A 24622-nucleotide genomic window follows, 5' to 3' on the forward strand; every position below is an offset into this window, starting at 1 on the left:
ACTACAAAAAAAAAAAACCAATAAACTATTCTCTTACTCCCATCGACTATACAGTCCATGGAATTTTCCAGCCAGAATACTGGAGAGGGTAGCATTTCCCTTCTCCAGGAGATCTTCCCAATCCAGGGATCGAACCCAGCTCTCCTGCACTACAGGCAGATTCTTTACCAGTTAAGCCACAAGGGAAGCTCACTCTCTTACTGAACTGTCACAAGATCCAGATCAGGTGAAGAAATCCCTATATTGTACAATGTAGTTTGTCTTGGTAATATTTCATTAAGAAGAATAATACTTTTTTAAAACAAAAGGTATCTTAAATTACCCCCCCAGGAAAATTATTAATCATGAGTGGGATTTAAAAGAGTTTACAGAGAAAAAATGTATGCTAACATGAAGTCACAGAAAATACACAGAGTCCTCTGATTAACAGGTTTTAATAAAACTAAGGAAGTGTACACCACACACTTCTAAAACTTGGGAGGAATGTTATTAAATTTCCCTAAATAATGAGAAGTATTTTTATTACATACTCATGTTGCTGTTCGGTTGCTAAGTCGTGTCCAACTATTTGCAATGCCATGAACTGTAATATAACAGACTTCCATGTCCTTCACTACGTGACAGGTAATCTTTTAGTTCACTGTCATTAAGAGTGGGAAGAATAAAAAATCATCTTGTAACTAGGGACAGTTGACATAACAATAAATAGTACCAGAGGTGCAACTGGAGTAGGAAGTATGAAGGAGATTAGTAGAGACCATTAGCTGGTTTAGGGTATGATGGTAGCCAAAGGAAGATGCTGTGGATGGAAATGCTTGGTTTGGGGTCTATCTGCATTTGGCTACCCCACCCAAACTTACAGAAACTAACACGTAAGTACGGCTGGACAGGGCCCCCTCTAGAAACAGAATGGAGTCAGGTATCGACTCCTACCACTTAGAGAAACAACGGCATGGAAGATATTCCTTTAACCGCCTCTGCATGATCCATCATGTGCTCGAAGACATACACAAGGATTGTGTGTACACAGTCACATATGCAAGTCAGTCAATCACATACACAAGCAACCAGAGACTGCCGACACTTCACACTTAGTGCTGGGCTCACGGAGGTTGACTGCAAGTCCTCTCTTGTTCGTAGAACACAAACTTTGCTGTGGATCTGTTTTCCACTTTCCTGCCGATTTCTCAAGCCCAACTCCCCAAGCTTCCCACTTATTCTATCAATTATGTTTACAGGAATTTTTTTATGTCATTGTGCAAACTGGTCAGTTTTTTTGTTGTTGTTCTTTACAGCCAAGAATCCACAGACACAAAAAGTTTAAATAAGTTCCTAGCAACATTAACAGAAGAGCTTTTTATCAGTTTCTATTTCTCCTTTTGGGGAAAAAAAAAGTATGACTTTACTGGGTCAGAAATATGCTTTCATATTTAATCTGTGATAGAGAAATACATTAAATTTTTAAGGAAATCATGTCTAATCATGGTTTAATAACTATTAAGTTCAGAGTGAACTAGTTACTGAGGATGAGGGAAAGAAAAGGCCCAACAATAAGCATTCACTGGGGTTACAGGCTGGTGGAACATGCAAACAGGTGATTTCAATGTGTTGTGATAAATACTCTAATAAGATAAGGGAAGCACTGGATTAAAGACCATCCAGGAAGGACACTCAGCGGACGAATGGGCTAAAACAGACTTAGGATAGATAGTAAAGAATCTTCCTGCAATGCAGAAGACCTGGGATCAATCGCTGGGTTAGGAAGATCCCTTAGAGAAGGGAATAGCTATCCTTTCCAGTATCCTTGCCTGGGAAATCCCATAGACAGAGGAGCTTGGTGGGCTACAGCCCATGGGGTCACAAAGAGCTGGACACACTGAGCAACTAACACACTAACCTGGTAAAGAGGGCTTCCTGGGTGGCACTAGTGCTAAAGAATCCACCTGCCAATGCAGGAGACGTAAGAGGCTCAGTTTCGATCCCTGCATCAGGAATCGAATCCTTTGGAGGAGGAAATGGCAACCCAATCTACCATTCTTGCCTGGAGAATCCCATGGACAGAGGAGCCTGACTGGCTACAGTCCATGGGGTCACAAACAGTTGGACATGACTGAAGTGACTTAGTACAATCTGTAAAATAAGAAATCTAGCCAACAAATATCTCTAGTTCATTCAGGTTTTTTTATACCTTTCATAAATGAATCACATGTAATGTTCTGTTTTAAAAATATCTTCATAAAAATGTATTGAATACAGTTAATTTACAGTATTTGATTAGCTTCAGGTACACAGCAAACCGATTCAGATGCATGTTCTTTTAAAAATTATTTTCCATTATAGGTTATTACAAGATACTGAAAATAGTTCCCCATGCTATACAGTAGGTCTTTGTTGGCTATTTTATATATAATGGTGCATACATGTTAATCCCAAACTCCCAATTTTTCCCTCCCCCTCGTTTTTCCCTTTGATAATCATAAATTTATTTTCTATGTCTATGAGTCTGTTTTGTAAATGTTCATTTGCATCATTTTTTTAGATTTCACAGATAACCGATATTTGATATTTGTCTTTCTCTGACTTATTTCACTTAGTATGATAATCTATAGGTCCATCAATGTTGCTGTAAATGGCATTATTTCGTTATTTTTAATGGCTGAGTAATATTCCATTGTATAGTTATACCACTTCTTCTTTATCCATTCATCCATTGATGGACACTTATGTTGCTTCCATGTCTCTGTTACTGTGAACACTGGCGTACTTACTGACATTTCAGGAGGCATTCTAAAGGTGTTTTAAATAACAGGCTGAGTAGGATACCAATATTTAGATGACACAAATGTTAAATTATCATTGACAGAGTGTTAATGCTTAAACAATTTCCTCTCTTCATGGCTTCTCTAGCCCTAAGATGCACAGCCCCGGTGTCAGGCACCCTGACAAGGTATTCGGCAGAAATAGATGGATCCTGATATCCCAGATGGCATCACAGACTCAATGCACATGAGTCTGGGTAAACTCCGGGAGTTGGTGATGGACAGGGAAGCCTGGAGTGCTGTGGTTCATGGGGTCACAAAGAGTCGGACACGACTGAGCGACTGAACTGAACTGACTGAACTGATATCCAAGGTCAAAAATTAAGAGCTCACAGGTTTAAACCCTGTGTGGAGAGACACCACCTTCTTTGTTACAGTCCAAGCAGAAGCACTGCTCATCTCAGTCAACAGAAGTGCTAACTGCAATTTGAAGTCAGAGTTTATAGACAGTAGGTCAACATTTTTATTAATCATGATTTTTTATTCCAGCTCCTTTCAGTCTGGGAATTTACAGATTGCTCATTATTTAAGTTCCCTTCCTGAATTTCTCTAGGTCTCTTCTTCTTCCTAAGGCAAACAATATCCAAGAGTTAAAGAATTATGATAAAAATGTGTGTGTGTGTATATACACACATGTATGCATACATACATACACTGATCATTTTTTCTCATGGTGGTAAAATATTTTCTTGTTGTAGTAGTTTAGATGCCCTTTCTGAGATTCTTCAGCTTTCTCTTGAACTCTCTGGATACAGAGGCAAAACTGAAGTTTTCAAGGAACACAACTCTTAGAAGCACAACCGAGGTTTGCAAGTGACAGCTCGGGGCTCATCTTGGTATAATTGCCACTTGGATAGTTTCCCACAAGGTTCATTGACTAGCCCTTGCTAGCTGAACTCCAGCTGTCACCTTTCCATCCGTTAACAACAGGAAGGCCACAGCTGGCTTAGGTACAGTCCCATCATCAACTCAAATTTCATGCCATATAATGAGGTGTCAACAATTCATATATGCCATCTAGTTGTTGAAGTTATTCCACTTCTTCTTGGTCCAACCGCACAAAACCAAAATTTTAATAATGAAAAATCACACAGGATGGATCAAGGTGTGCTATATGTGTGTATAAACATACACGCATGTTCACTCACTTAAATGCAAATGAAAAATCAGATTCCATGATTTTTTTAAAAATTATATATATATATGCACACCATTGTTTTTAAAAATTATAAAGAATATAATTATATGTATGGTTATCATGTGATTATATACATTATATATACAATGTATAGTATATATTACATACATGTGGCATATATATGATTATATATTATACATATACAACATACATGTGGTATTATGTGATTATTCTCAATTATTACTTAACTCAGCAATCTAATAATATATTGAACATAAGCAAAAACAGTGATGAAATACATGAGTTCCTCAATAGCATTAACAAGCGCTTAAAAAAAATTCAAGCTTTTTTAAGGAAAATTAATAGAGCCATGTGTTACTCAAAACTTTTGACAGATGATCCAGGTTTCTCTGAAAAATCATCTGAAGGTAATTTATTTCTGAAGATGCCATCCACAGCACAGGAAAGGAAAAAGGTTTTGTCAGGAACATACTTTATGAAATAGAATAGCCATAAAGAACAATGCCTCTGATTAAATTTAGTTGTAAACTGACTTCCTGCAGCTGCTCAGAATGATCTCACTCTGAAAATTTATTTTGACTTCATGCATGATCTGACAAACACAGCATCTCTGCATACACATTTTCCCCTTCTTCCAATACCCCGAAATGATTCAGAGCCATGCATGGATAACTTTGGGATCTCTGATTTATAGCATCTGATAAACAGATTAAAAAATATTACTTCCTAATCCAATCAATAATTCAAGATAAATATGTCCTCACAGTTTGTTGTATAGGGTTCTTTAATACCAAGACTTCTATTATAAATCTGCTTTTAAATATACTAATCATATTTACCTTCCATCATTTGATTCAAAGATCCAATAATATTGACATACTTACAGAGCTTAGTAATTTGACTGCACAAATACATTTTAATAAAAACTTGCCAAAGAAAATGACTAAATATTGCTTACGGTAAGGCTTATGGAACCAAGCAAAACCAATGATCTTTAGTATCTCTTAAGCAAAGTACATGTTTCCTTTCTATGTATGTTAAAGCATAGTACTTTTTCAATTATGTCGTGAATACTTGAAAATAAATCCCAATCATGAAGAAAACTATAGTCACAGGTAAGACAAAACAACTGTCACACATATTGGAGGTTATTAAGACTGAGACATATATTCAGATACTTGACACCAAGTTATTACACAATGGTTTTACTTTTATTGTCTTATTCCATAAAAACCTACAATATTGACCAAGCTTCTACAGAATTTTCACTTGAGAGAAAATATAGGTCTTATGGGTTGAAGTGACAACGTTGAAATTTTTGTTTGGTTCCAGCTAAAAGAACTAACATTCCTCCCAAAGAAACACCTGAAAAAATAACAGATTGACACTAAAAAGGCAATTCTTAAGAATCAAGTCCATCAATTGCATTATGTTGTTCAGTTGCTAAGTCAGATCTGACACTTTGCAACCTCGGGGACTTCAGCATGCCAGGTTTCCCTGTCCTTCACTATCTCCCAGAGTTTGCTCAACTCCATTGAGTTGGTGATACCATCCAAACATCTCAAACCCTGTTGTCCCTTTCTCCTCCTGCCCTCAATCCTTCCCGGCATCCGGGTCTTTTCCAGTGACTCAGCTCTTCGCATCAGGCGGCAAAAGTATCGAAGCTTCAGCATTAGTCCTTCTAATGAACATTCAGGGTTGATTTCCTTTAAGACTGACTGGTTTAATCTCGCTGTGCAAAGGCCTCTCAAGAGTCTTCTCCAGCACCACAATATGAAAGCATCAATACAAACAAACAAAGTAGTGGTATATCTATATAATGGAGCCCCAGTCAACAGTAAAAATATTCAAACTACACACAACAACAAGATGAAAAGCATTTGATAGGGTGAAAAAGTCAGACAAAGGAAACAAACCATGTAATACCATTCTTATGATATTCTAGAAGGCTGCAGGAGCCAGAGAGTAAGGGATCAACTGCCAAGAAAACAGGAAGGAAATCTGGGAGATGACAGACATCTTGACTGTGGTCATGAATACAACTGTTCACCAGTTCAAAACCAATTTAGCTCTATGTTTAAAATCAATTTCATTGTGTGAAATTATTCCTGAACAAAGCTGATTAAAAACAAAAAAAGACTCACAGAAGCCAGACATCATATTCCATGATTCCAACCACAATATGATAAGCTCTTACAAGCTTCCTAAGTGGTTGTACAATTACTGCACAGAGAATATTAACTATGAAAGGCTATTTACAGCTCATATACTTATCCAATTATTCTATAATTCATCACACACCATAGCTTTGAAGGGCCACCCTCCATCCTCTTAACTCATCCAAGTCTTATATAATCAGCCCCAAGAGTGATACGTTTCCTCATCATGATTTCTCTGAGTAAATGCTAGAAGATAGATCTCTTCCTAAAAGGTCATATTTCAAGAAACTGCAGCCCATGAAGTGAAATGACTTGCAACACATCTCATAGTAATAAAGTCACAGAATCAGATTCTGAATGCTGACCTAACTAATGAGTCCATGCATACTCTCACTAAACAATTCCCAACCTGGACACCAGCGCTACCTGCCTGAAAAGAGAGGGACTGACAACACAAAATTGCTGCTGTTCCTCAAGTACAAATTCGAACACAGTATAACATAAGACATTCCAGAAGTAAATGGGACACACTACTACTCATAACTTCAGACAAAAAAACAGAAAATGTTTTGAGATATAAGCTATGGCTGGTTTATGCATGCTAATATTAAAATATATACTTATATTTACATATATCCCCAAAGTTTCTTCTCTAGCACCAAGATACTTCCAATAGCGGATACTGTACCTTAAAAATCCTAGGCTGTTTAAAAAAAAAAACTTAGTCTTTGTGACATTTCTGCCAAAATATCAAAGAAAAATCATTAATTCAATAAATCCTTGGATGCTCATTAGTGTACTGGGTATTACAAGGCACATAAAGAAGATTAATTATGATCACCACCTTCCAGGAGTTCACCACCTAACGAGGGAGATAAGATACATCAACATACAGCTAAATCACAAGATAAAATGGGAAAGTAAATAATTACCAAGTATTATGCAAAGTTACAGGACAAGAGATCACCGGAAATTTATAGCCTAGTAAAAGGTATGTCTTTACAGCTCTAAATCAAGGTAAAATGTTAACGTAACACTGTAATTTAAAAGTATCACTATGGCGTAAGAGACGCCCAGGTTGGACAGAGAGGGGAGCCCACATGGGGCAGGCAGCATTTCAGCTGGACAAGTTTTCCTACAAAAAAAGCTAGCATATGCAGTGAGTGAGTGGGTGAAGTCGCTCAGTCGTGTCCGACTCTTTGCGACCCCATAGACTATAGCCTATCAGGCTACTCCATCCATGGGATTTTCCAGGCAAGAGGACTGGAGTGGGCTGCCACTTCCTTCTCCAGGGATCTTCCTGACCCAGGGATCGAGCCCAGTCTCCCGCACTTTAGGCAGATGCTTTTACCATCTGAGCCACCAGGGAAGCATATGCAAAGGCTCTATAAATTCTTCCCAGTAAGAATGGACAGTGGCAACGGATTACGGGTGGTGCCAACGTGTACAAGCTGAAGATCAGCCTGAGAAGGGGTCTGGACCCAGGTAGTGGCGAGAAAGGGTCTGGGAGAACACAAGGCATGAAACAGTGTGGCTGACGAGATCAGCAAAAGCCACACACTGATTCTCAGGGAGTAGAAACTTGGTGCCAGTGGTAAAGAAGACCCCCTGGAGTAGGAACTGGCAACTCACTCCAGTATTCTTGCCTGAAGAATCCCATGGACAGAGGAGCCTGGCGGGCTACAGCCCACGGGGTCGCAAAAGGTCAGACACCACTGAAGCAACCTGGCACGCGTGCACACACATACAGTGGGCAGTGCTGGCAATGGCAGTCACAGCTGACTCCTTTGCAGACCCTGGTTAAAAACTGACTAGAGCAGCAACTGTGCTTCTCTTAGAAAGAAAGAAAGTGAAAATGAAGTCGCTCAGTCGTGTCCAACTCTTTGCAACCCCATGGACTGGAGTCTACCAGGCTCCTCCGTCCATGGAATTTTCCAGGCAAGAGTACTGGAGTGGGTTGCCGTTTCCTTCTCTTAGAGTATCTGTTAAAGATGTAGAAAAAAGAGCAACCAGGGCGTGGGAGGAGAGCGGGGTGGGTGTGTGGGGATAGCATAACCCTCCTGTCATCACTATCATTTACTAGTACAAGTGAACAACAACCATGCAGTATTCTTCAGTGTGGACAGTTTACACTTTTCTGATCTAATACAGCGTCAATGAAACCACCACTACGAATATGAAACAAGCCTCCAATGCCTGTCAGTGATAAAGCAAGAAAAAAGTCTGCTCCACAAAATCTTCCTAGCGATTCCTCCCCTGCTTCGTTTGTATTTTCCACCCTCATCTCCGCGTCCTGTGATTATTCTGACCACGGGGCCAGGCTTCACCATCTGGATTCAGACCAGGACTCTACCTACTTGAGAGAAGAGAGGAGGCAGATATTGTGAGGCTGACAAAGGACTTTTAGTCACAGGCCACTACCAGTACACAAATGTGAGACTGGAGTCAGTATCAAGCTGCAGCTTTAGAACCAGAGGTATCAGTCCACACATCTTACCCAAACTTACTAGTCCACATTTCCAAAAACAGACATCTGGGCTGAGGGAAACAGGCAGTTAAGAGTATAGGAGTCTCACTGTACGGACACTGAGTCTTCACAAAATCCCTTCCTCTTTCATCTCAAGTCTACAACCACTGCTCAGACCCAGCTCTTACTGGCAGTGCCCGTTCTGTGCCCCCCTGACCGGATCTCCACCCTCCTCAGTCTCATATACAGACTGAACACACCCCCAAATCAGAACCTATCAGCTCTCAGAGTAGAAGCCATCTCGTTACCCAAAATACACAGGCCATCAGTCAAAGCCACTCAAAACTTTAGGGAACGGAGAACAGAACAACTGTTACCAAATATCCATTAACAAATATTTTTAGAGTGTCTAATACTCTCAGGCAATTTTCTAGGCACAACAGAATTTACATTCATTGAGGTAACATTCACCTGAACAAGAAAAATTAGTCATATTTTCTGAAGTCCAATGGCAGAACTCAATGTAACTCTTTGCTATGTAGGAAGATGTAACAGTTAATTTTTATTTTCTTCTTTCTGTTTCTCCCAACTCACTAATATACACTCAAATCATCACGCATTGCTTTCAACAATAAACAAGAACATTTAGGGCTTATTTAAAAGAAAAACACCTTGTAAATGAAGAGAGGTAACCTTCAAAGTTGACACAAAGACAAACCTTTGTGAAAGATGCATTGGGGAGAACGGCATTGTAGCATGTATATTATCATATGTGAAATGAATCACCAGTCCAGGTTCGACGCATGATACAGGATGCTTGGGGCTGGTGCACGGGGATGACCTGGAGGGAGGATATGGGGAAGAGGGAGGTGGGGGGGGGGCGGTTCAAGAAAGGGAACACATGTACACCCGGGGCGGATTCGTGTCAATGTATGGCAAAACCAATCAATATATTAATGTAAGGTAATTTGCCTCCAATAAAATAAATTAAAAAATAAAAAAAGAAAGATGCAGAAGGCTGAATGCATTCAGTACAGGACCAGACGTGAGGTTGCCACTGGACTTCCGTCAGCGCCATCCCTCTGCAAACCCCGCTCCTCCGTTACTATCTGCATCAGTCTTCCTTCTTTCCATCCATAATGTGTAAAGATCCCACCTTCTCTCCAATTAAAGATGATTCCCTATATATTCATGCTTTACTGCATAATTCTAAGGCATTACATTGCAGATTAGGACACTGAATAAATAAAAATCAAGAACAAGTGAAGCAGTGGTCCACATCCCTAACTTGGCTTTCCAAAACTCATGAATACTTCTTCTCTTCCCATTGTAAAGCCTTTCTGTTAAAAATACAGCTAACAGCAACCATGTTTAGTCACCTATGTCCAATTAGTTAACAGGTCAGGGTTTGGATTTAATGAGATTTATTCTAAAGCTCTAATTCCCACATGAAGCAGTTAGCCTCACTCATCTCCCTTTAAGGACTCTACCCTCACCCCAGCCAATCATGCCCCTAAGCTTCAGACATGTACCACGGCAAACACGTTATTATAACTCGGAAATCAGCACCAAGTACATTTTCTTCTTAAACATCTTCATATACAGACACATAGTTGTTAGATAAATCATATAAATCTTCTTGGAAGAGTTCCCTAAGGTTACTTATAAATGTGTTCAAAAGTACTGGAAATGATCACTTTGAAATTTGGGCAAAAATAATGGCACTCATTCCCAAACTGGTGATGTGCGTTACTTTCAAACAAGAGTAAATATGTTGGATGTTATCTTACTAGTGTCCAGCTCCACCCAATAAATACAATCAGTACAGAAATATATATTTTTTCATAGGCATTCTAGACGGTTCTTACGCTCAAGGAAGACTTAAAAATTACTGTGTCAATTCCTTTCACAGCTCTGCTTCATACAATTATATTCATCAGCTACACCCATCATTAGAGAAATGGCACTCAGTGCCAGACTGCTGGTCAGCAAGGAGGCTACAGGTAAGAAGCACAAAGCACCTCCTCAAACCCTGCCCTCACAGCCATGAGGCTCCTCACTGCAATAACTGGCCAGACACTTCCTATAACTCATACTTGAGTACTTTTTCACATCCTGCCCACATCAGGTCGTAGGAAATACAGTCAAAGGAATCCACAAAGTTTAACAATAAAGCAGCACAGGTCTATTCTCTATGTCTGCTTGTCCACTGTTGCCCTGTACATAAATTCTTCAGTTCCATTTTTCTAGATTCCGTATATCTGTGTTATAATATGGTATGTATCTTTCTCTTTCTGACTCACATCACTCTATATAATAGGTTCTAGGTTCATCCACCTCATTAGAACTGACTCAAATGCATTCCTTTTTATGGCTGAGTAATATTCCATTGTGTATATACCACAACTTCTTTATCCAGTCATCTGTCGATGAACATCTAGGTCGCTTCCATGTTCCAGCTATTGTAAACAGTGCTGCAATGAACAAGGGGATACACGTGGCTCTTTCAATTTTGGTTTCCTCAGGGTATATGCCTGGAGTGGGATTACTGGGTCATATGGTGGTTTTATTCCTAGTTTTATAAGGAATCTCCATACCGTCTTCCGTATGTAAAATAGATAGCCAATAGGAATTTGCTATATGGCTCAGGAAACTCGAACAGGGCCTCTGTATCAACCTAGAAGTGTGGGATGGGGAGGGAGACGGGAGGGAGTTTCAAAAGGGAAGGGACATATGTATACCTATGGCTGATCTATGCTGAGGTTTGACAGAAAACAGCAAAATTCTGTAAAGCAATTATCCTTCAATAAAAAATAAATTCATTTTTTAAAAAAAGTACAGACTTCTAGTTATAAGTCCTGGGGGTGTGACGATGCATAGCATTGTGACAATAGTTACAATGCTGCATGACATGCTTGAAAATTGTTGAAAATAAATCTTAAAAGTTCTTATAAAAAAACAAAGAAACACAACATGTTAAGAATTTAAACTGCTTCCTAGGCTGTCACTGTGGCTATATTTTTTGATTATACATCTACACATGTCCAATCTCAAAGAAAACATGCCTGCCTCCTATAAGCAACCAGGTGCTTTCAAAAAGCACCTCCATTAGAAATGTGAAGTAAAAATTTTGATGTCAGAAAGACGTATTTTACATCATTTCAAAATATGTGTATTTAATTCACACCTATGATATGCTGCATCATAATACTTTGACTTTTTACAGCAAGGAGGTAATTTCTCACACTGTAAATATTTTAGTACATTTAGTATCACATATGATAGACGTGGAACTAAATTTCAAAGGTAGTCTACTTATATCTAGACTATAAATTGTCTTTGCCAAGAGGATGAACTAGACACATGTTGGCAGTGAGTGAGATTTAAACTGTGCTTTCATCAAACATAGTCTCATGTCTAAAAGTAGCTCACCATGTCTAAAAACAGCTCACCATGCCAAGATCAGGAAAACCAGAGTGTACAGGTAACAAATCACTAAGAAATAAATTATTTCTCTCTTAAAAGTGCATGTGTGCACAACTCAGAACTAAGTTAAATTATACTGAGTTTTATTCAATACTATTGTAAAAATCTTGCACCTTCTACAACAGGATACATATTTTACATAAGATCAATTTGCATTCCTTTAAACTATTTGAATAAAAACTCAAATTACCATTATTTTAGTCAATATCCAAAGTCCTCACATGTACTGATATTTGATGTTATTTAAAGACTTTTGAAATAGAATTTTTTTAAGAAGAGTATGACTGGCCTATTTCTGTTAATAGATACCACTCAGAGCAAAGGCTAATACAACATGGTTAAGCAGCTAGCTCTCTCTCTGAGGTGGTTTTCTGTAAGGATTTGAAGGAAAATGAATCATCACATTTACTAAGAAGAAAATAAAACAAGCTCAAAAGCAGAACTGATGCAACAGACACTGGCTGAAAGAAAGCTTACCTCTCTCTCTCTCCCTCTGTGACATCGTACAAGCGGTTGGCACCTCCGTCAGCACAGGCTCTTAAAAGAGCTTCGAAAAGAAAAACAAAGAACCTTTCAGTATAGGGAGCTCAGAGCAGCATTCTATCACATGATGAAGGTTAAAACACTCAGACACACACACAGTCATGCTTCCCTCAACATTCCACATTCAGCCAACAATGTTGCTCGAACTAAAAACCATCCTACCCCCATCACACACACAAATAAGACAGAATTGCCTAAGACAAAGTACATTTCCTTTTTCCATCTTTTTCAATTCCTCCTATTAAATAAAGAAGAAGACTGTATATGATGTCCTCAGCAACCCTTAAAGCTTGCTTTTCCTTGTTTGTAACAGAAAACAGGCCTTGGGCTCAAAGACAGGCAACAGGGCATAACTTATAACTTTCTTTCTTAATTTTATGAGTTTTTATAGAAAGTTTCTATTTACAGCATATTTTAAGAGTTTCCATAGGGCTTCCCTGCTAGTTCAGTCAGTAAAGAATCTGCCTGCAGTGCAGATTCTGGGTTCAATCCCTGGGTCAGGAAGATCCCCTAGAGAAGGAAATGGCAACCCACTCCAGTATCCTTGCCTGGAAAATCCTATGGACAGAGGGGCCTGGTGGGCTGCAGTCCATGGGGTTGCAAAGATTGGGCACGACTGAGAGACTTTCACTTTCGAGGGTTTACATATTTTATTGTGATACAGAAGGTACCTCTTAAAAATAAATCATAAGCATAACATCGTAAGTTTACTCTAAAATATGAAGTAACTACTAATCTAGATACATGTGACTAAAAATAGAGAAGGTGTTACAAAATTGACTGAAACTTGGAAAAATCCTAAGATATCAAATAATCAAAAAAGCCCAGCTGCCCCTCTAACTGGGGCTTTTTATTGCTTGCCTTCTCATGCTTTCTCTGTGATATCACCCTGCTGCTGCTACTGCTAAGTCACTTCAGTCGTGTCCAACTCTGTGTGACCCCAAAGACGGAAGCCCACCAGGCTCCCCTGTCCCTGGGATTCTCCAGGCAAGAACACTGGAGTGGGTTGCCATTTCCTTCTCCAAATATCACCCTAGGATTTGAAGTTACTGGTTAATCATTCCTTGAAATTTTTTTAATCCATCGTCTAATATCTCTGCTAATATCTAATTTTCCTAGAAATGTCAGTCTTATCATCAATTCATATCCTTTATTCTTTTTTTTAATAAAAAAATCTTTTACCTAATAATTTCAAATCAAACTTTTTATTTTAAATCCTGGGTGATATAAGAGAGAATATTGAGATGTCTAAGATTCTAATTCTTCACCCTGAACAAACCGAAGTGTCATTTCTGTCCCCACAAAGCTGTTAAAACCAATCACAAGGCCATAAAAATAAGCAAAGAGCAAGGACACCAGCAGTTTCAGAAGAAATAAACTATAGTTGGCCCTCCGGATCCAAAGGTTTCCAATATATGGACCGCTCTTGAATCTGTGAAAGTGAAATCCGTGGATGCAGAGGGCCAACTGTATTCCTTTACTGCACCATTTCACATAAGTGACTTCAGCGTCTGTGGATTTTGGTATCTCAGGGGATCCAGCCTCTCACAGAAACCAAGCGACAGCTGTATTTTTTAGAGCTACTTCATTTTATTGCACTGATGAGATCACCTTCCCATTCTGCAAATTTAGCCATACGCTTAAAAGAGTGTTTATATTCAGTAATATCTACCTCCAGATTTCTAGGTGTTCAGTGACAGGAGGGGGTGAAAGGATAATGCACTGATCGCACTGGCAAGGTAAAGATCCCAGTGAATTTCCTGCTAATCCATGATATACACAAGATAGCTTTCTGGGTCCTACGTTACACCAAAAATAAAACAGAGAGCAAGTTGGGGGAAAAAAAGATATTCTTTTTTTGCTTCAGCTTCTTCATCTGTAAATTGTAAAAGCATCACCTTCGACAGAGTTATTAAGCAATTAATGACAAGATTGATATATCGTGCTCATCACAGTACTGGAGCATAGTAAGCATTCAACAAACATTAGTCCTCTTCCTCCACTCCTGTTCAAATGAAAATAAACACTAAAAAAGCACTGTGTTCCTAGAAAAGTCTAAGGTTCTTAAAAAGTGCAAAACAAAAATAAGAGTTTTTACAAACATATCTAAGAAAGACGTATCATTTTACCAATTAACCAACAACACACATTTCCCTTTATAGACTGGGACTCAAATTCAAGTTATACCATAAACATAACTTGCAGAACATCGTAAAATATTCTGTATATTTCCTAAATATCAAAAACTAACATTTCAAAGACATCAAAAGCTAAATGGAGAAAGAATCTCACATATAAAAGACTCAGCCAAACAAACGAACAGGGAGATGGAAAATACTGATAAATAGAAACAGATGGTAAACTATCAGTAATTACCCTCAGAGTACATAAAACATTTCTCTGTAAACAAAATTAACACATCTATGGGATCTCTTATGTAAAACCTGATTCACTGAAGTAAAATAAAAATATAAAAGTAGTGGCCAAGGATTGTCAAACAGTGACTTGTCAAGTTATCGCACTATATTATTTTGTAAAGATCAGCTGAATTTAACATTTATACCTATTATGTGGCAGGCCCTAAACAGAACAGAAAGATGAATAACAGAAAAAACTAGCTCTCCAGACTCTCACTTTTGTGGAAAAAGGAGAAACAGAATTGCATATATGCATTGCACTGTAGATGCTGATGAGGGCCATGACAGAAGGAACACAGCCCAACGCAGCAACAAGGAGAGAAGAGATTAATTTCAGTGGACAAATCTGTAACACTGCTGATTAATTCTTGTTCAGTTAAAAATCAGTGTTACTTTCATAATCCAAAATTGTTTTCCCATGCCTATTATTTCTCATACCCTGATTTAAATTGATATTTTTAGAGCAGTTTATTAAAAGAGAAACACCTAAGTAAGAGGAAGTAAATGTATACACATCTATTCCTGTTTTAAGGGCTTCCCAGGTGCCTGACAAGGCAGGAGACGCCAGTTAGATCCTTGGGTTGGGAAGATCCCCTGGAGAAGAAAATGGCAACCCACTCTAGTATTCTTGCCTGGGAAATCCCATGGACAGAGGAACCCGGTGGGCTACAGTCTGCGGGGTTGTGCAAAGAATCAGACACGACTGAATGACTAAACAAACAAAATTCCTGCTTTAAATGGCTTCATAAAATCTGTGGACCACTCTTTCATTACCTAGAAGCTGGGATTGAGGTACAAGCCATCTGTAAGAAAAAAATAAGTTCCAGTACCTCCTAAAGCTATTTATTTTGTTGTGAATAAAGTTTATTAAAAAAAGATACTTAACCACTTTTAAATCCAATTAAAGCATTTTCCATATATTTAAATAAAACAGCATTTGGAAAATAAAAGTTTCAAGCATGCATTACATGATGATGGCAGGGATTCATTGACAGCAACTTGAAAACTCAGTAAACAAATATCACTAATAATGAAAACGACCAACTTAAAAAAAAAATCAGTAAAGAACTAAAAAAAGTAAAGGACATTCTCAAATAAGATATTTCTGATAAATCATGAGTCAGCCTTAAATATATACTCACTCCATCATCATTTAAATTATTCCAAGCTTTAATGAATAGAAGTTACTGCATGAGTTATTCTTAATGTAAAATGTTTATTGGTTATACAGCAAAATTTTTCTGGGTGTTCGTTGGAAGTACTGATGCTAAAGCTGAAACTGCAATACTTTGGCCACCTCATGCGACGAGTTGACTCACTGGAAAAGACTCTGATGCTGGGAAAGGTTGGGGGCGGGAGGAGAAGGGGATGACCAAGAATGAGATGGCTGAATGGCATCACCGACTCTGTGGACATGAGTTTGAGTGAACTCCGGGAGTTGGTGATGGACAGGGAGGCCTGGCGTGCTGTGATTCGTGGGGTCGCGGAGAGTCGGACACGACTGAGCGACTGAACTGAACAGCAAAATTTTTGCAGATTTATCAAACACTACAACTACAATGGTTGAATAGTTCTTTACTACGCATCAGTCTGATATGAGCTGAAGACTAACATACATTAAAATCTCTACATCAACTTTATATATTGGTACTACCAGTAAGCATATTAAACACATATTTAACATTTCTTTTTAACCTGGCATAATATAAGTTACTGTTACTGACAAATACTGAAGAGTTCGACTCATAATCAGAGGCTAATTGGTTATTTCACTAATTTCCATGGAATAAAGTTGGACATAAATAATTTGATTTTCTGAAAAGCAGACTATTAAATTGGTTTCAAGTATTAAGATGGAAGAAAAAATAAACTAAGATGAAAGAAATATTTTTCAGTCTTAGTCATCTGAAAGATACATTTTGATTCCAGTCTCGATCAGCTACTTATTAGTCTTATGACTGAGCTACTCCCAAGTGCACTGATTCTAATGCAAAATAAAGAGTATTATATATATTTTACCAAACTCACAAAATTTTTCAGGAACTGGAGAAACAACAAAGATAACATGGAAGGAAGTAACATGGGGAAACAAATTCTCTTACATGCTGTTGATAAAATTATAATCTTGAGAGACAGCTTGGTAGATTTATAAAAATTTAAATGTGCATGACCTTTGATCCAGAAATTCTATGTAGTCTCTATAAAACTTGCCCAAATTCACAAGGACATATAGACAAAGACAGTCCCTGTGATATGATGTGTAATCCTGAAAAAACTGCAAGCAAACTTAAATATCAGCAGTTGAATATTGGTAAAATGTATCAAGGCCCTTGGACAGAACCATATTTTTTTTTAAAGTAGCTCTTATGTATTTATATGGTACTTCTGCAGAAGACAGGGTTAAGGTAAAGATTTATTTTTTGCATAACTAATTTTCATCAAGGTAACCCCACTCTTGCACTCTCTACTTGGAGGTGGCATTGAATCTTACCCAGATTGGACAACATGGCTCAATCCATGACTTACATGCCCTGCCCCTAGAGACTGATCCAGAGACAGAGATGTGATCCAATCAAAGGTAACGAATCCTAAGGAGACCTCCCAGGTTCTCTCTTCTGCTGTCGCCACCTGAGAGATTAGATGGAAGAAGCTGGCTCTGTGATGGACTATCACGTCAGCACAGAGAGCAGAGCCAATACACGAAGGCAAAGCTCAGGAACAAGAGTGCCGTCTGAGTCCCTGCAGTCCGAGCAATAGAACATTTGACTGCATGAGCTAATAAACTCCCTTTTTCTGGCTCAGGCCAGTTTGAGCCAAGTTCTCTGTCATTCGAAACCAAAGGAGCCTTAACTAATCCAAATATTAATTTGTACTTCAAAGACACATAATCTTCCTATTGGTTGGAGAATACTACCTTGTTAAGTCTCAAGTCTGTACCGGATCAAGGTCTTAAGAGGAAGTACATATTTTTGCAGGTAGCTGGCTTATTATTTGTATGTACTCTCACCCGCAAAGCCTCAACTGTGATCCAGCTCAGTCAGTGCATGGTTAATAGATGGAGTACCATGCTTTCCCTATCGAGAGGTTATTTCATGGGGAGAAAACTTTCATTCAAAGCCTTTCATGGAAATCCGTGCTCTCTGAAAGAGAGATCAACAATTTACTTCACTCACAGGAGTACCAAAGTGCATAATTAATTGCTGTTTAGATAACTCTTTCGTAGTTTCAGATGAAAGGTTTAATTTACAGTATATTTATGAGCAATTATTAAAAGAGCTCACATTATTTGTAATATCCCACAAATATTGAGTGGAACACTCTTTAAATTTTAGTCAAGTCAGTAACACAGAATTATCCTTATTTCAAATAAAAAGCAAGTGGTATTTATACTGAACATCTCCATGCAGAGTGCTGTGCTAGTCCTAATGGGCTGGTTCATGCCATGTAATGAAATTTTTTTATTATCTTTAAGTAAATGCTGCTGTGTAAATTCTATTATCCTTTCTCTCTGCCACCTTCTGCCTCCTCCTCTCCTAGTTATGCGCTATGGAGATAAAGTATGACATTTAGTCATCTTTGATGCTATTTATAAAGTCTATAATCAGGTACCTCTTAAACATTTAGTGACACCAAATATCTCATTACTAAGAAATCTTAATAACAGCCAAACATCAAACTGTTTATCCTAAAGTGGCACAGGGAAATTTTTCTCAAAGATGAGTAAAGCTCATAAAGTGTAAAAACTGCAAAGAGGGAAGTGGTACAGAAAAACAGGGTCTTGTAAATGAAGCCAGCATATGCAGGTCTGTCCAAAGGTGAAAGTGAAAGCTGCTCAGTCCTATCTGACTCTTTGCAACACCATAGGCTATACAGTCCATGGAATTCTCCAGGCCAGAATACTGGAGTGCGTAGTCTTTCCCTTCTCCAGGGGGATCTTCCCAACCCAGCAGTCGAACCCAGGTCTCCCGCATTGCGGGTGGATTCTTTACCAGCTGAGCCACCAGGAGTTTGGAATGATTAAGGGTGACTGACTTCTCCATCATTAAATTTCTACTAAAGACTGGCCATTCTGTAAGGATAAGACAGCAAATATGCATACTCAATCTATAGGAAATAAGGAAACATAACAGACCTTTGTTGGTATTGGTTAAAATACAGGGTTGCTCAACCTTGCTACTAAGGCTGTGGGGGCTTAGTTCCCCAACCAGGGATCGAACCCGTGCCCTTGGCAGTGAAAGCCCCAAGTCCTAACTACTGGACTGCCAGGGAAACCCCTGTGTCTCTGCTGTGAGAGGTTGTCCAGTACATGTAAGATATTCAGCAGTGTCTGTGGTCTTACCGACTATGTGCCAGTAGTACCTGGGTTGTGACAACCAAAAATCCACAGACAACGGAAAATACCCCCTAGTTGGCAAAAATCACTCCCAACACCTAAACTGGAAGACCACTTATAGTTCTTCAGGATGCCCAGGATCCCATCACAACCAGCTGTAAGGCAAATTGCTCATCACTATTCTTAAAAATTTCAACTTAGAAACATGACTATCACCCGGAAGCTACATTCAACCTAGTTACCAATGTCAGGAGAATTAACAAAGCAACGTATGTCCTGGCTCAACTGCCTTCCAATCTATCCCAGATACAAACTATGCAAACCTACCATCTTATCCGCTCTTTTAAACTCTGAATCTTCAGAAAGACCTCTTCTACCAACTGTACATGTATTAATACCTATGCTATTCTAGGCAATCTTGCAGCAAAAACCCATACCCTCTCTATTTGCACATCCTATTCATTTAAGACTCCATTGTTAAATTATTTGCCACTGGTGATAACAGTCAGGTCCTTCTGACTGTGTGCTGGGTGGTTCACTTCATCCCCCATATCAGATGGGAAACCACTATCAGAGATATAACCTCATACAGCGTGAAAAATGACAACTTCTATTAACTCAGTTCATTTTGTAATACTGGTAAAGTGGCAGTGACAAAATAATAAGATGTGGCAGATTTCTATGAATGAGCAAAAATAATTAAGCACCTAGAACTACTGAGAAGAGCTGGAATAAAAGGAAACAGTAACGATGGTGGCTGGTTCACCAGGCAAAGTAAAGGCTTTTAAACAGAAATTTATGCCAATGAGTTACCTAACGGAAGAAGACCTGAGATATGCAGCCACTCTCCCTCCTCTGTCTGTTCATTTAGCACCAGAATGCCTTCCCCTCTCCTTTCTTAATGGATCAGTGGTATTAGATCTCAGAACTTATACCAAGGCATATTTCAATTGAGAGATTTATTTCTGCATCAATAGTGAAAAGGCGTCAAAATCAGATATTTGTCACACAAATAAGAAATATATGTATCTTATTTTGTAGAGATAGAATACCTTGTCAGTTCATACCTGTACCTTTCCAAGTACCTCTGACATCTTTAGAAAAATATTTTAACACAATTTACTACATGAGAGTTTCTAGCAAACAAACTGATTCTTTTAAAATAAAATCATTAACTCTACATGGTAATATTAGAATAATTTCATTGGGCCTTAATACAAAATAACTAGAAATAACTGAGAAGTAAGTGTGTATTCTTACTACCACTAACAAGAATTTCATATATGTTAATTTCATAATTAACTACGCTCCTTTTCTAACTGAGCACAATCAAGCTAATTCTTCTTCCTAGTTGCTGCTGCTGCTGCTAAGTCACTTCAGTCGTGTCCGACCCTGTGTGACCCCATAGACGGAAGCCCACCAGGCTTCCCCGTCCCTGGGATTCTCCAGGCAAGAACACTGGAGTGGGTTGCCATTTCCTTCTCCTAGTTACGGGGAAAAAATGTGCGTGGGGGAGGACTGTTTGACGGCTATGAGTAAGAGTAGAGGGAGAAGAATTAGGGATAGTATTTCTAGAAATAGATGAAAAGAAGGAGAATCATTGGGCTCCTGTTAAAAGCAAGAGATAATTACCCAACAATTCATTTTGGGCCTCCTTTATGCCAAGAGTTATAACCAGATGGAACAAAGGACAATTAAAGAACTTCAAGGGGCTGAATAAATGCCTTACTATGCCATTTCGTAGTTTGTAAGTTTTATCTGTAAACATTCTTAGAGATAAATTAGTCTTACTCTTTAAAACATGACTTTATCAGGACATGAAAAAGCTCATTTTTTAAATAATTAAAAGAAGACCAGTTGCTTTGGAGTTTAGGCAGATAAGGGAGTAGCTTTAAGAGATAAAACTGAGGGGCAGTCAAGGACCATATTAAGCAGGTCACGATGCTGAACAGAGTATAAAAGGAAGCCAGGATGGGTTTTCAGTTTGAGAGTGTTCTATTCTGACTTAAGTGTTAAAGAGCTTTCTTCCTTTTAAGTTGAGAACAGATTAGAAGGAGACAAGAGTGGAAGTAATGACTTTAGGAGATCAGAGGTGACCAGCAGAGATGGTCGCTTAGATGAGATTTGCAGCACTTAAAGCAGAGACATTTGGGTGTACTTCAAGATATACCTGGCAGTTGGAAGTGACTGGACTGGCTGAGAGACCTGGATGTGGAAGGTAATGCAAAAGGAATCAGAGATGACTCAACTTCCTGTCTTAAGCAACTAACAAACATGTTTACAACTTTTTAGTATTGGGGTCGCAGAGAGTCGGACACGACTGAGCGACTGAACTGAACTGAACTGACTGAAACTGTTGTTTTGTCCACTGCTTGACCACATTCCATAAAATATTTCTTGCTATTCTTGGCCTTGTATCATCTTTCAGTTTTACTGTTCCCTGATATTATACCCTATGGACTTGCCTACATTCTCCTTACAATGAGACATGTAAAGTTTTTAACTTTTTAAAATTTTATTTTTAATCAAAGGATAATTACTTTACGATATTGTGATCATTTCTGCCACATATCAACATGAAGCAGCTATAGGTATACATATATTCCTTCCCTCTTAAGCCTCCTTCCCACCTCCCTCCCCATCCTACCTTCTAGGTTGTAACAGAACACCAGCTTTGGGTTCCCTGCATCATGAAACATGTAAAGTTTTGAACAGCTCTTCTCCCACTGTTCTCTACATTGTCTTTGCCGAAAGGTGTGTCTGTACAGTGGAAATACTTTTTAATAGTTCAGTTCAGTCGCTCAGTCGTGTCCAACTCTTTGCGACCCCATGAATCACAGCACGCCAGGCCTCCCTGTCCATCACCAACCCCCGGAGTTCACTCAAACTCATGTCCATCGAGTCGGTGATGCCATCCAGCCATCTCATTCTCTGTCATCCCTGTCTCCTCCTACCCCCAATCCCTCCCAGCATCAGACTCTTTTCCAGTGAGTCAACTCGTCGCATCAGGTGGCCAAAGTATTTAAAAATTGAAAGTGTTATCAAAGAGTTTAATAAAAGTTGAAAACACAAAGTTTGTAGGAGAGACATGTTATTAATAAGTGTTCACACCAGTTTTATTGTTTGGGCTTGGGTTTGTTTGGGTTTCCTTGTTTGTTTCAATTACTTCTAAATCAAAGGAAACATGGAACCAAAACATTAGAAAGGACCTGAGATAACTGGTTATATAAAAATAACTTCTGGCGAAGAAGCCCCGGTTTGAAAGTGCAAAAGCAACTGCTATGGCAAACACCAAATGAAAAACCTAAAACAAATCAGTTATTCCTGTTTGCTTTTTTTTTTCCCCAGAGACTTGAATCAACATTACAAGAAATGTTACTTTTAGAAAATTCTTAAAAGGAAAACAGAGGCACAGAGATGGTAAATAAGCACAAGAAAGACTGTTAAACTTCACTGGTTATTAGACAAACTCAAAACCACATGATAACACTGCATCCTTATGAAATGGCTGAAATAAAATAAAGCAATTTTATATCAAATATTGGCAAGGAAACAGACAAACTGGATCATTTATACACTGCCATGGACAGAGGAGTCTGGAGGGCTACTGTCCACGGGGTCGCAAAAGAGTCGAATACAACTAAGTGGCTAAACAACAACAAATTGGTGCTTTACACCAACATAATTAATCTTAGAACAACTCAAAAGGCTTGTATTTCATTTCTTATTTCACAGACAAGGAAATAAGCTCAAAGTTACAAAGTTATTTGCCCCAAGGTATTCTCTTGCGGGCCTGAGTGAGAACTTGAATCTAGAAAATAAGATTTTTCATTTGTGTGCTATGGAGTTAGAACTAGAATTACTGTAATAGAGGAGTCAGAATTAGAAGCCAGGTTCACCTGGTAATGGAGCACACACTGTTACACCAGAGGGCCTCCGCTGTGCATCCAAGTTGGTGCAGTAAGGCAAAGCGACATATAAAGGATGAAGCCACACAAGCTTAAAGCATAAAGAACTTCAAATACCAACTTACCCAGGAATAACAATGCACACACTTTTCCAATGCAGTTCAGTTCAGTTCAGTTCAGTTCAGTCGCTCAGTCGTGTCCGACTCTCCGCGACCCCATGAATCACAGCACGCCAGGCCTCCCTGTCCATCACCAACTCCCGGAGTTCACTCAAACTCATGTCCACAGAGTCGGTGATGCCATCCAGCCATCTCATTCTCTGTCGTCCCCTTCTCCTCCCGCCCCCAACCTTTCCCAGCATCAGAGTCTTTTCCAGTGAGTCAACTCGTCGCATGAGGTGGCCAAAGTATTGGAGTTTCAGCTTTAGCATCAGTCCCTCCAATGAACATCCAGGATTGATCTCCTTTAGAATGGACTGGTTGGATCTCCTTGCAGTATAAGGGACTCTCAAGAGTCTTCTCCAACACCACAGTTCAAAAGCATCGATTCTTCGGCGATCAGCTTTCTTCACAGTCCAACTCTCACATCCATACATGACCACGGGAAAAACCATTGCCTTGACTAGACGGACCTTGGTCGGCAAAGTAATGTCTCTGCTTTTTAATATACTATCAAGGTTGGTCATAACTTTCCTTCCAAGGAGCAAGCGTCTTTTAATTTCATGGCTGCAATCAGCATCTGCAGTGATTTTGGAGCCCAAAAAAACAAAGTCTGACACTGTTTCCACTGTTTTTCCATCTATTTCCCATGAAGTGATGGGACCAGATGCCATGATCTTTGTTTTCTGAATGTTGAGCTTCAAGCCAACCTTTTCACTCTCCTCTTTCACTTTCATCAAGAGGCTTTTGAGTTCCTCTTCACTTTCTGCCATAAGGGTAGTGTCATCTGCATATCTGAGGTTATTGATATTTCTCCCAGCAATCTTGATTCCAGCTTGTGCTTCTTCCAGCCCAGCGTTCCTCATGATGTACTCTGCATATAAGTTAAATAAGCAAGGTGACAATATACAACCTTGACGCACTCCTTTTCCTATTTGGAACCAGTCTGTTGTTCCATGACCGGTTCTAACTGTTGCTTCCTGACCTGCATACAGGTTTCTCAAGAGGCAGGTCAGGTGGTCTGGGATTCCCATCTCTTTCAGAATGTTCCACAGTTTATTGTGATCCACACAGTCAAAGGCTTTGGCATAGTCAATGAAGCAGAAATAGATGTTTTTCTGAAACTCTCTTGCTTTCTCCATGATCCAGTGGATGTTGGCAATTTGATCTCTG

At 39.0% G+C, this 24622-nt stretch overlaps 1 protein-coding gene across 6 annotated transcripts in view; it reads right to left on the reverse strand.

The window, feature by feature from the left end:
- The window catches only part of TPK1 (thiamin pyrophosphokinase 1), a 392426-nt gene that overhangs the window by 229861 nt on the left and 137943 nt on the right, over positions 1–24622 (reverse strand). For all 6 annotated transcript variants that reach the window (XM_055421432.2, XM_055421429.2, XM_055421434.2 and 3 more), the window contains one exon: positions 12568–12637. In XM_055421432.2, the coding sequence (XP_055277407.1) occupies positions 12568–12637 (70 nt within the window). The remainder of the gene's footprint in view (positions 1–12567; positions 12638–24622) is intronic.

The sequence above is a fragment of the Moschus berezovskii genome, chromosome 3 (assembly GCF_049115385.1).
Source record: "Moschus berezovskii isolate FMDL1 chromosome 3, NW_MosBer_1.0, whole genome shotgun sequence".
Classification (NCBI taxonomy): Eukaryota; Metazoa; Chordata; class Mammalia; order Artiodactyla; family Moschidae; genus Moschus; species Moschus berezovskii.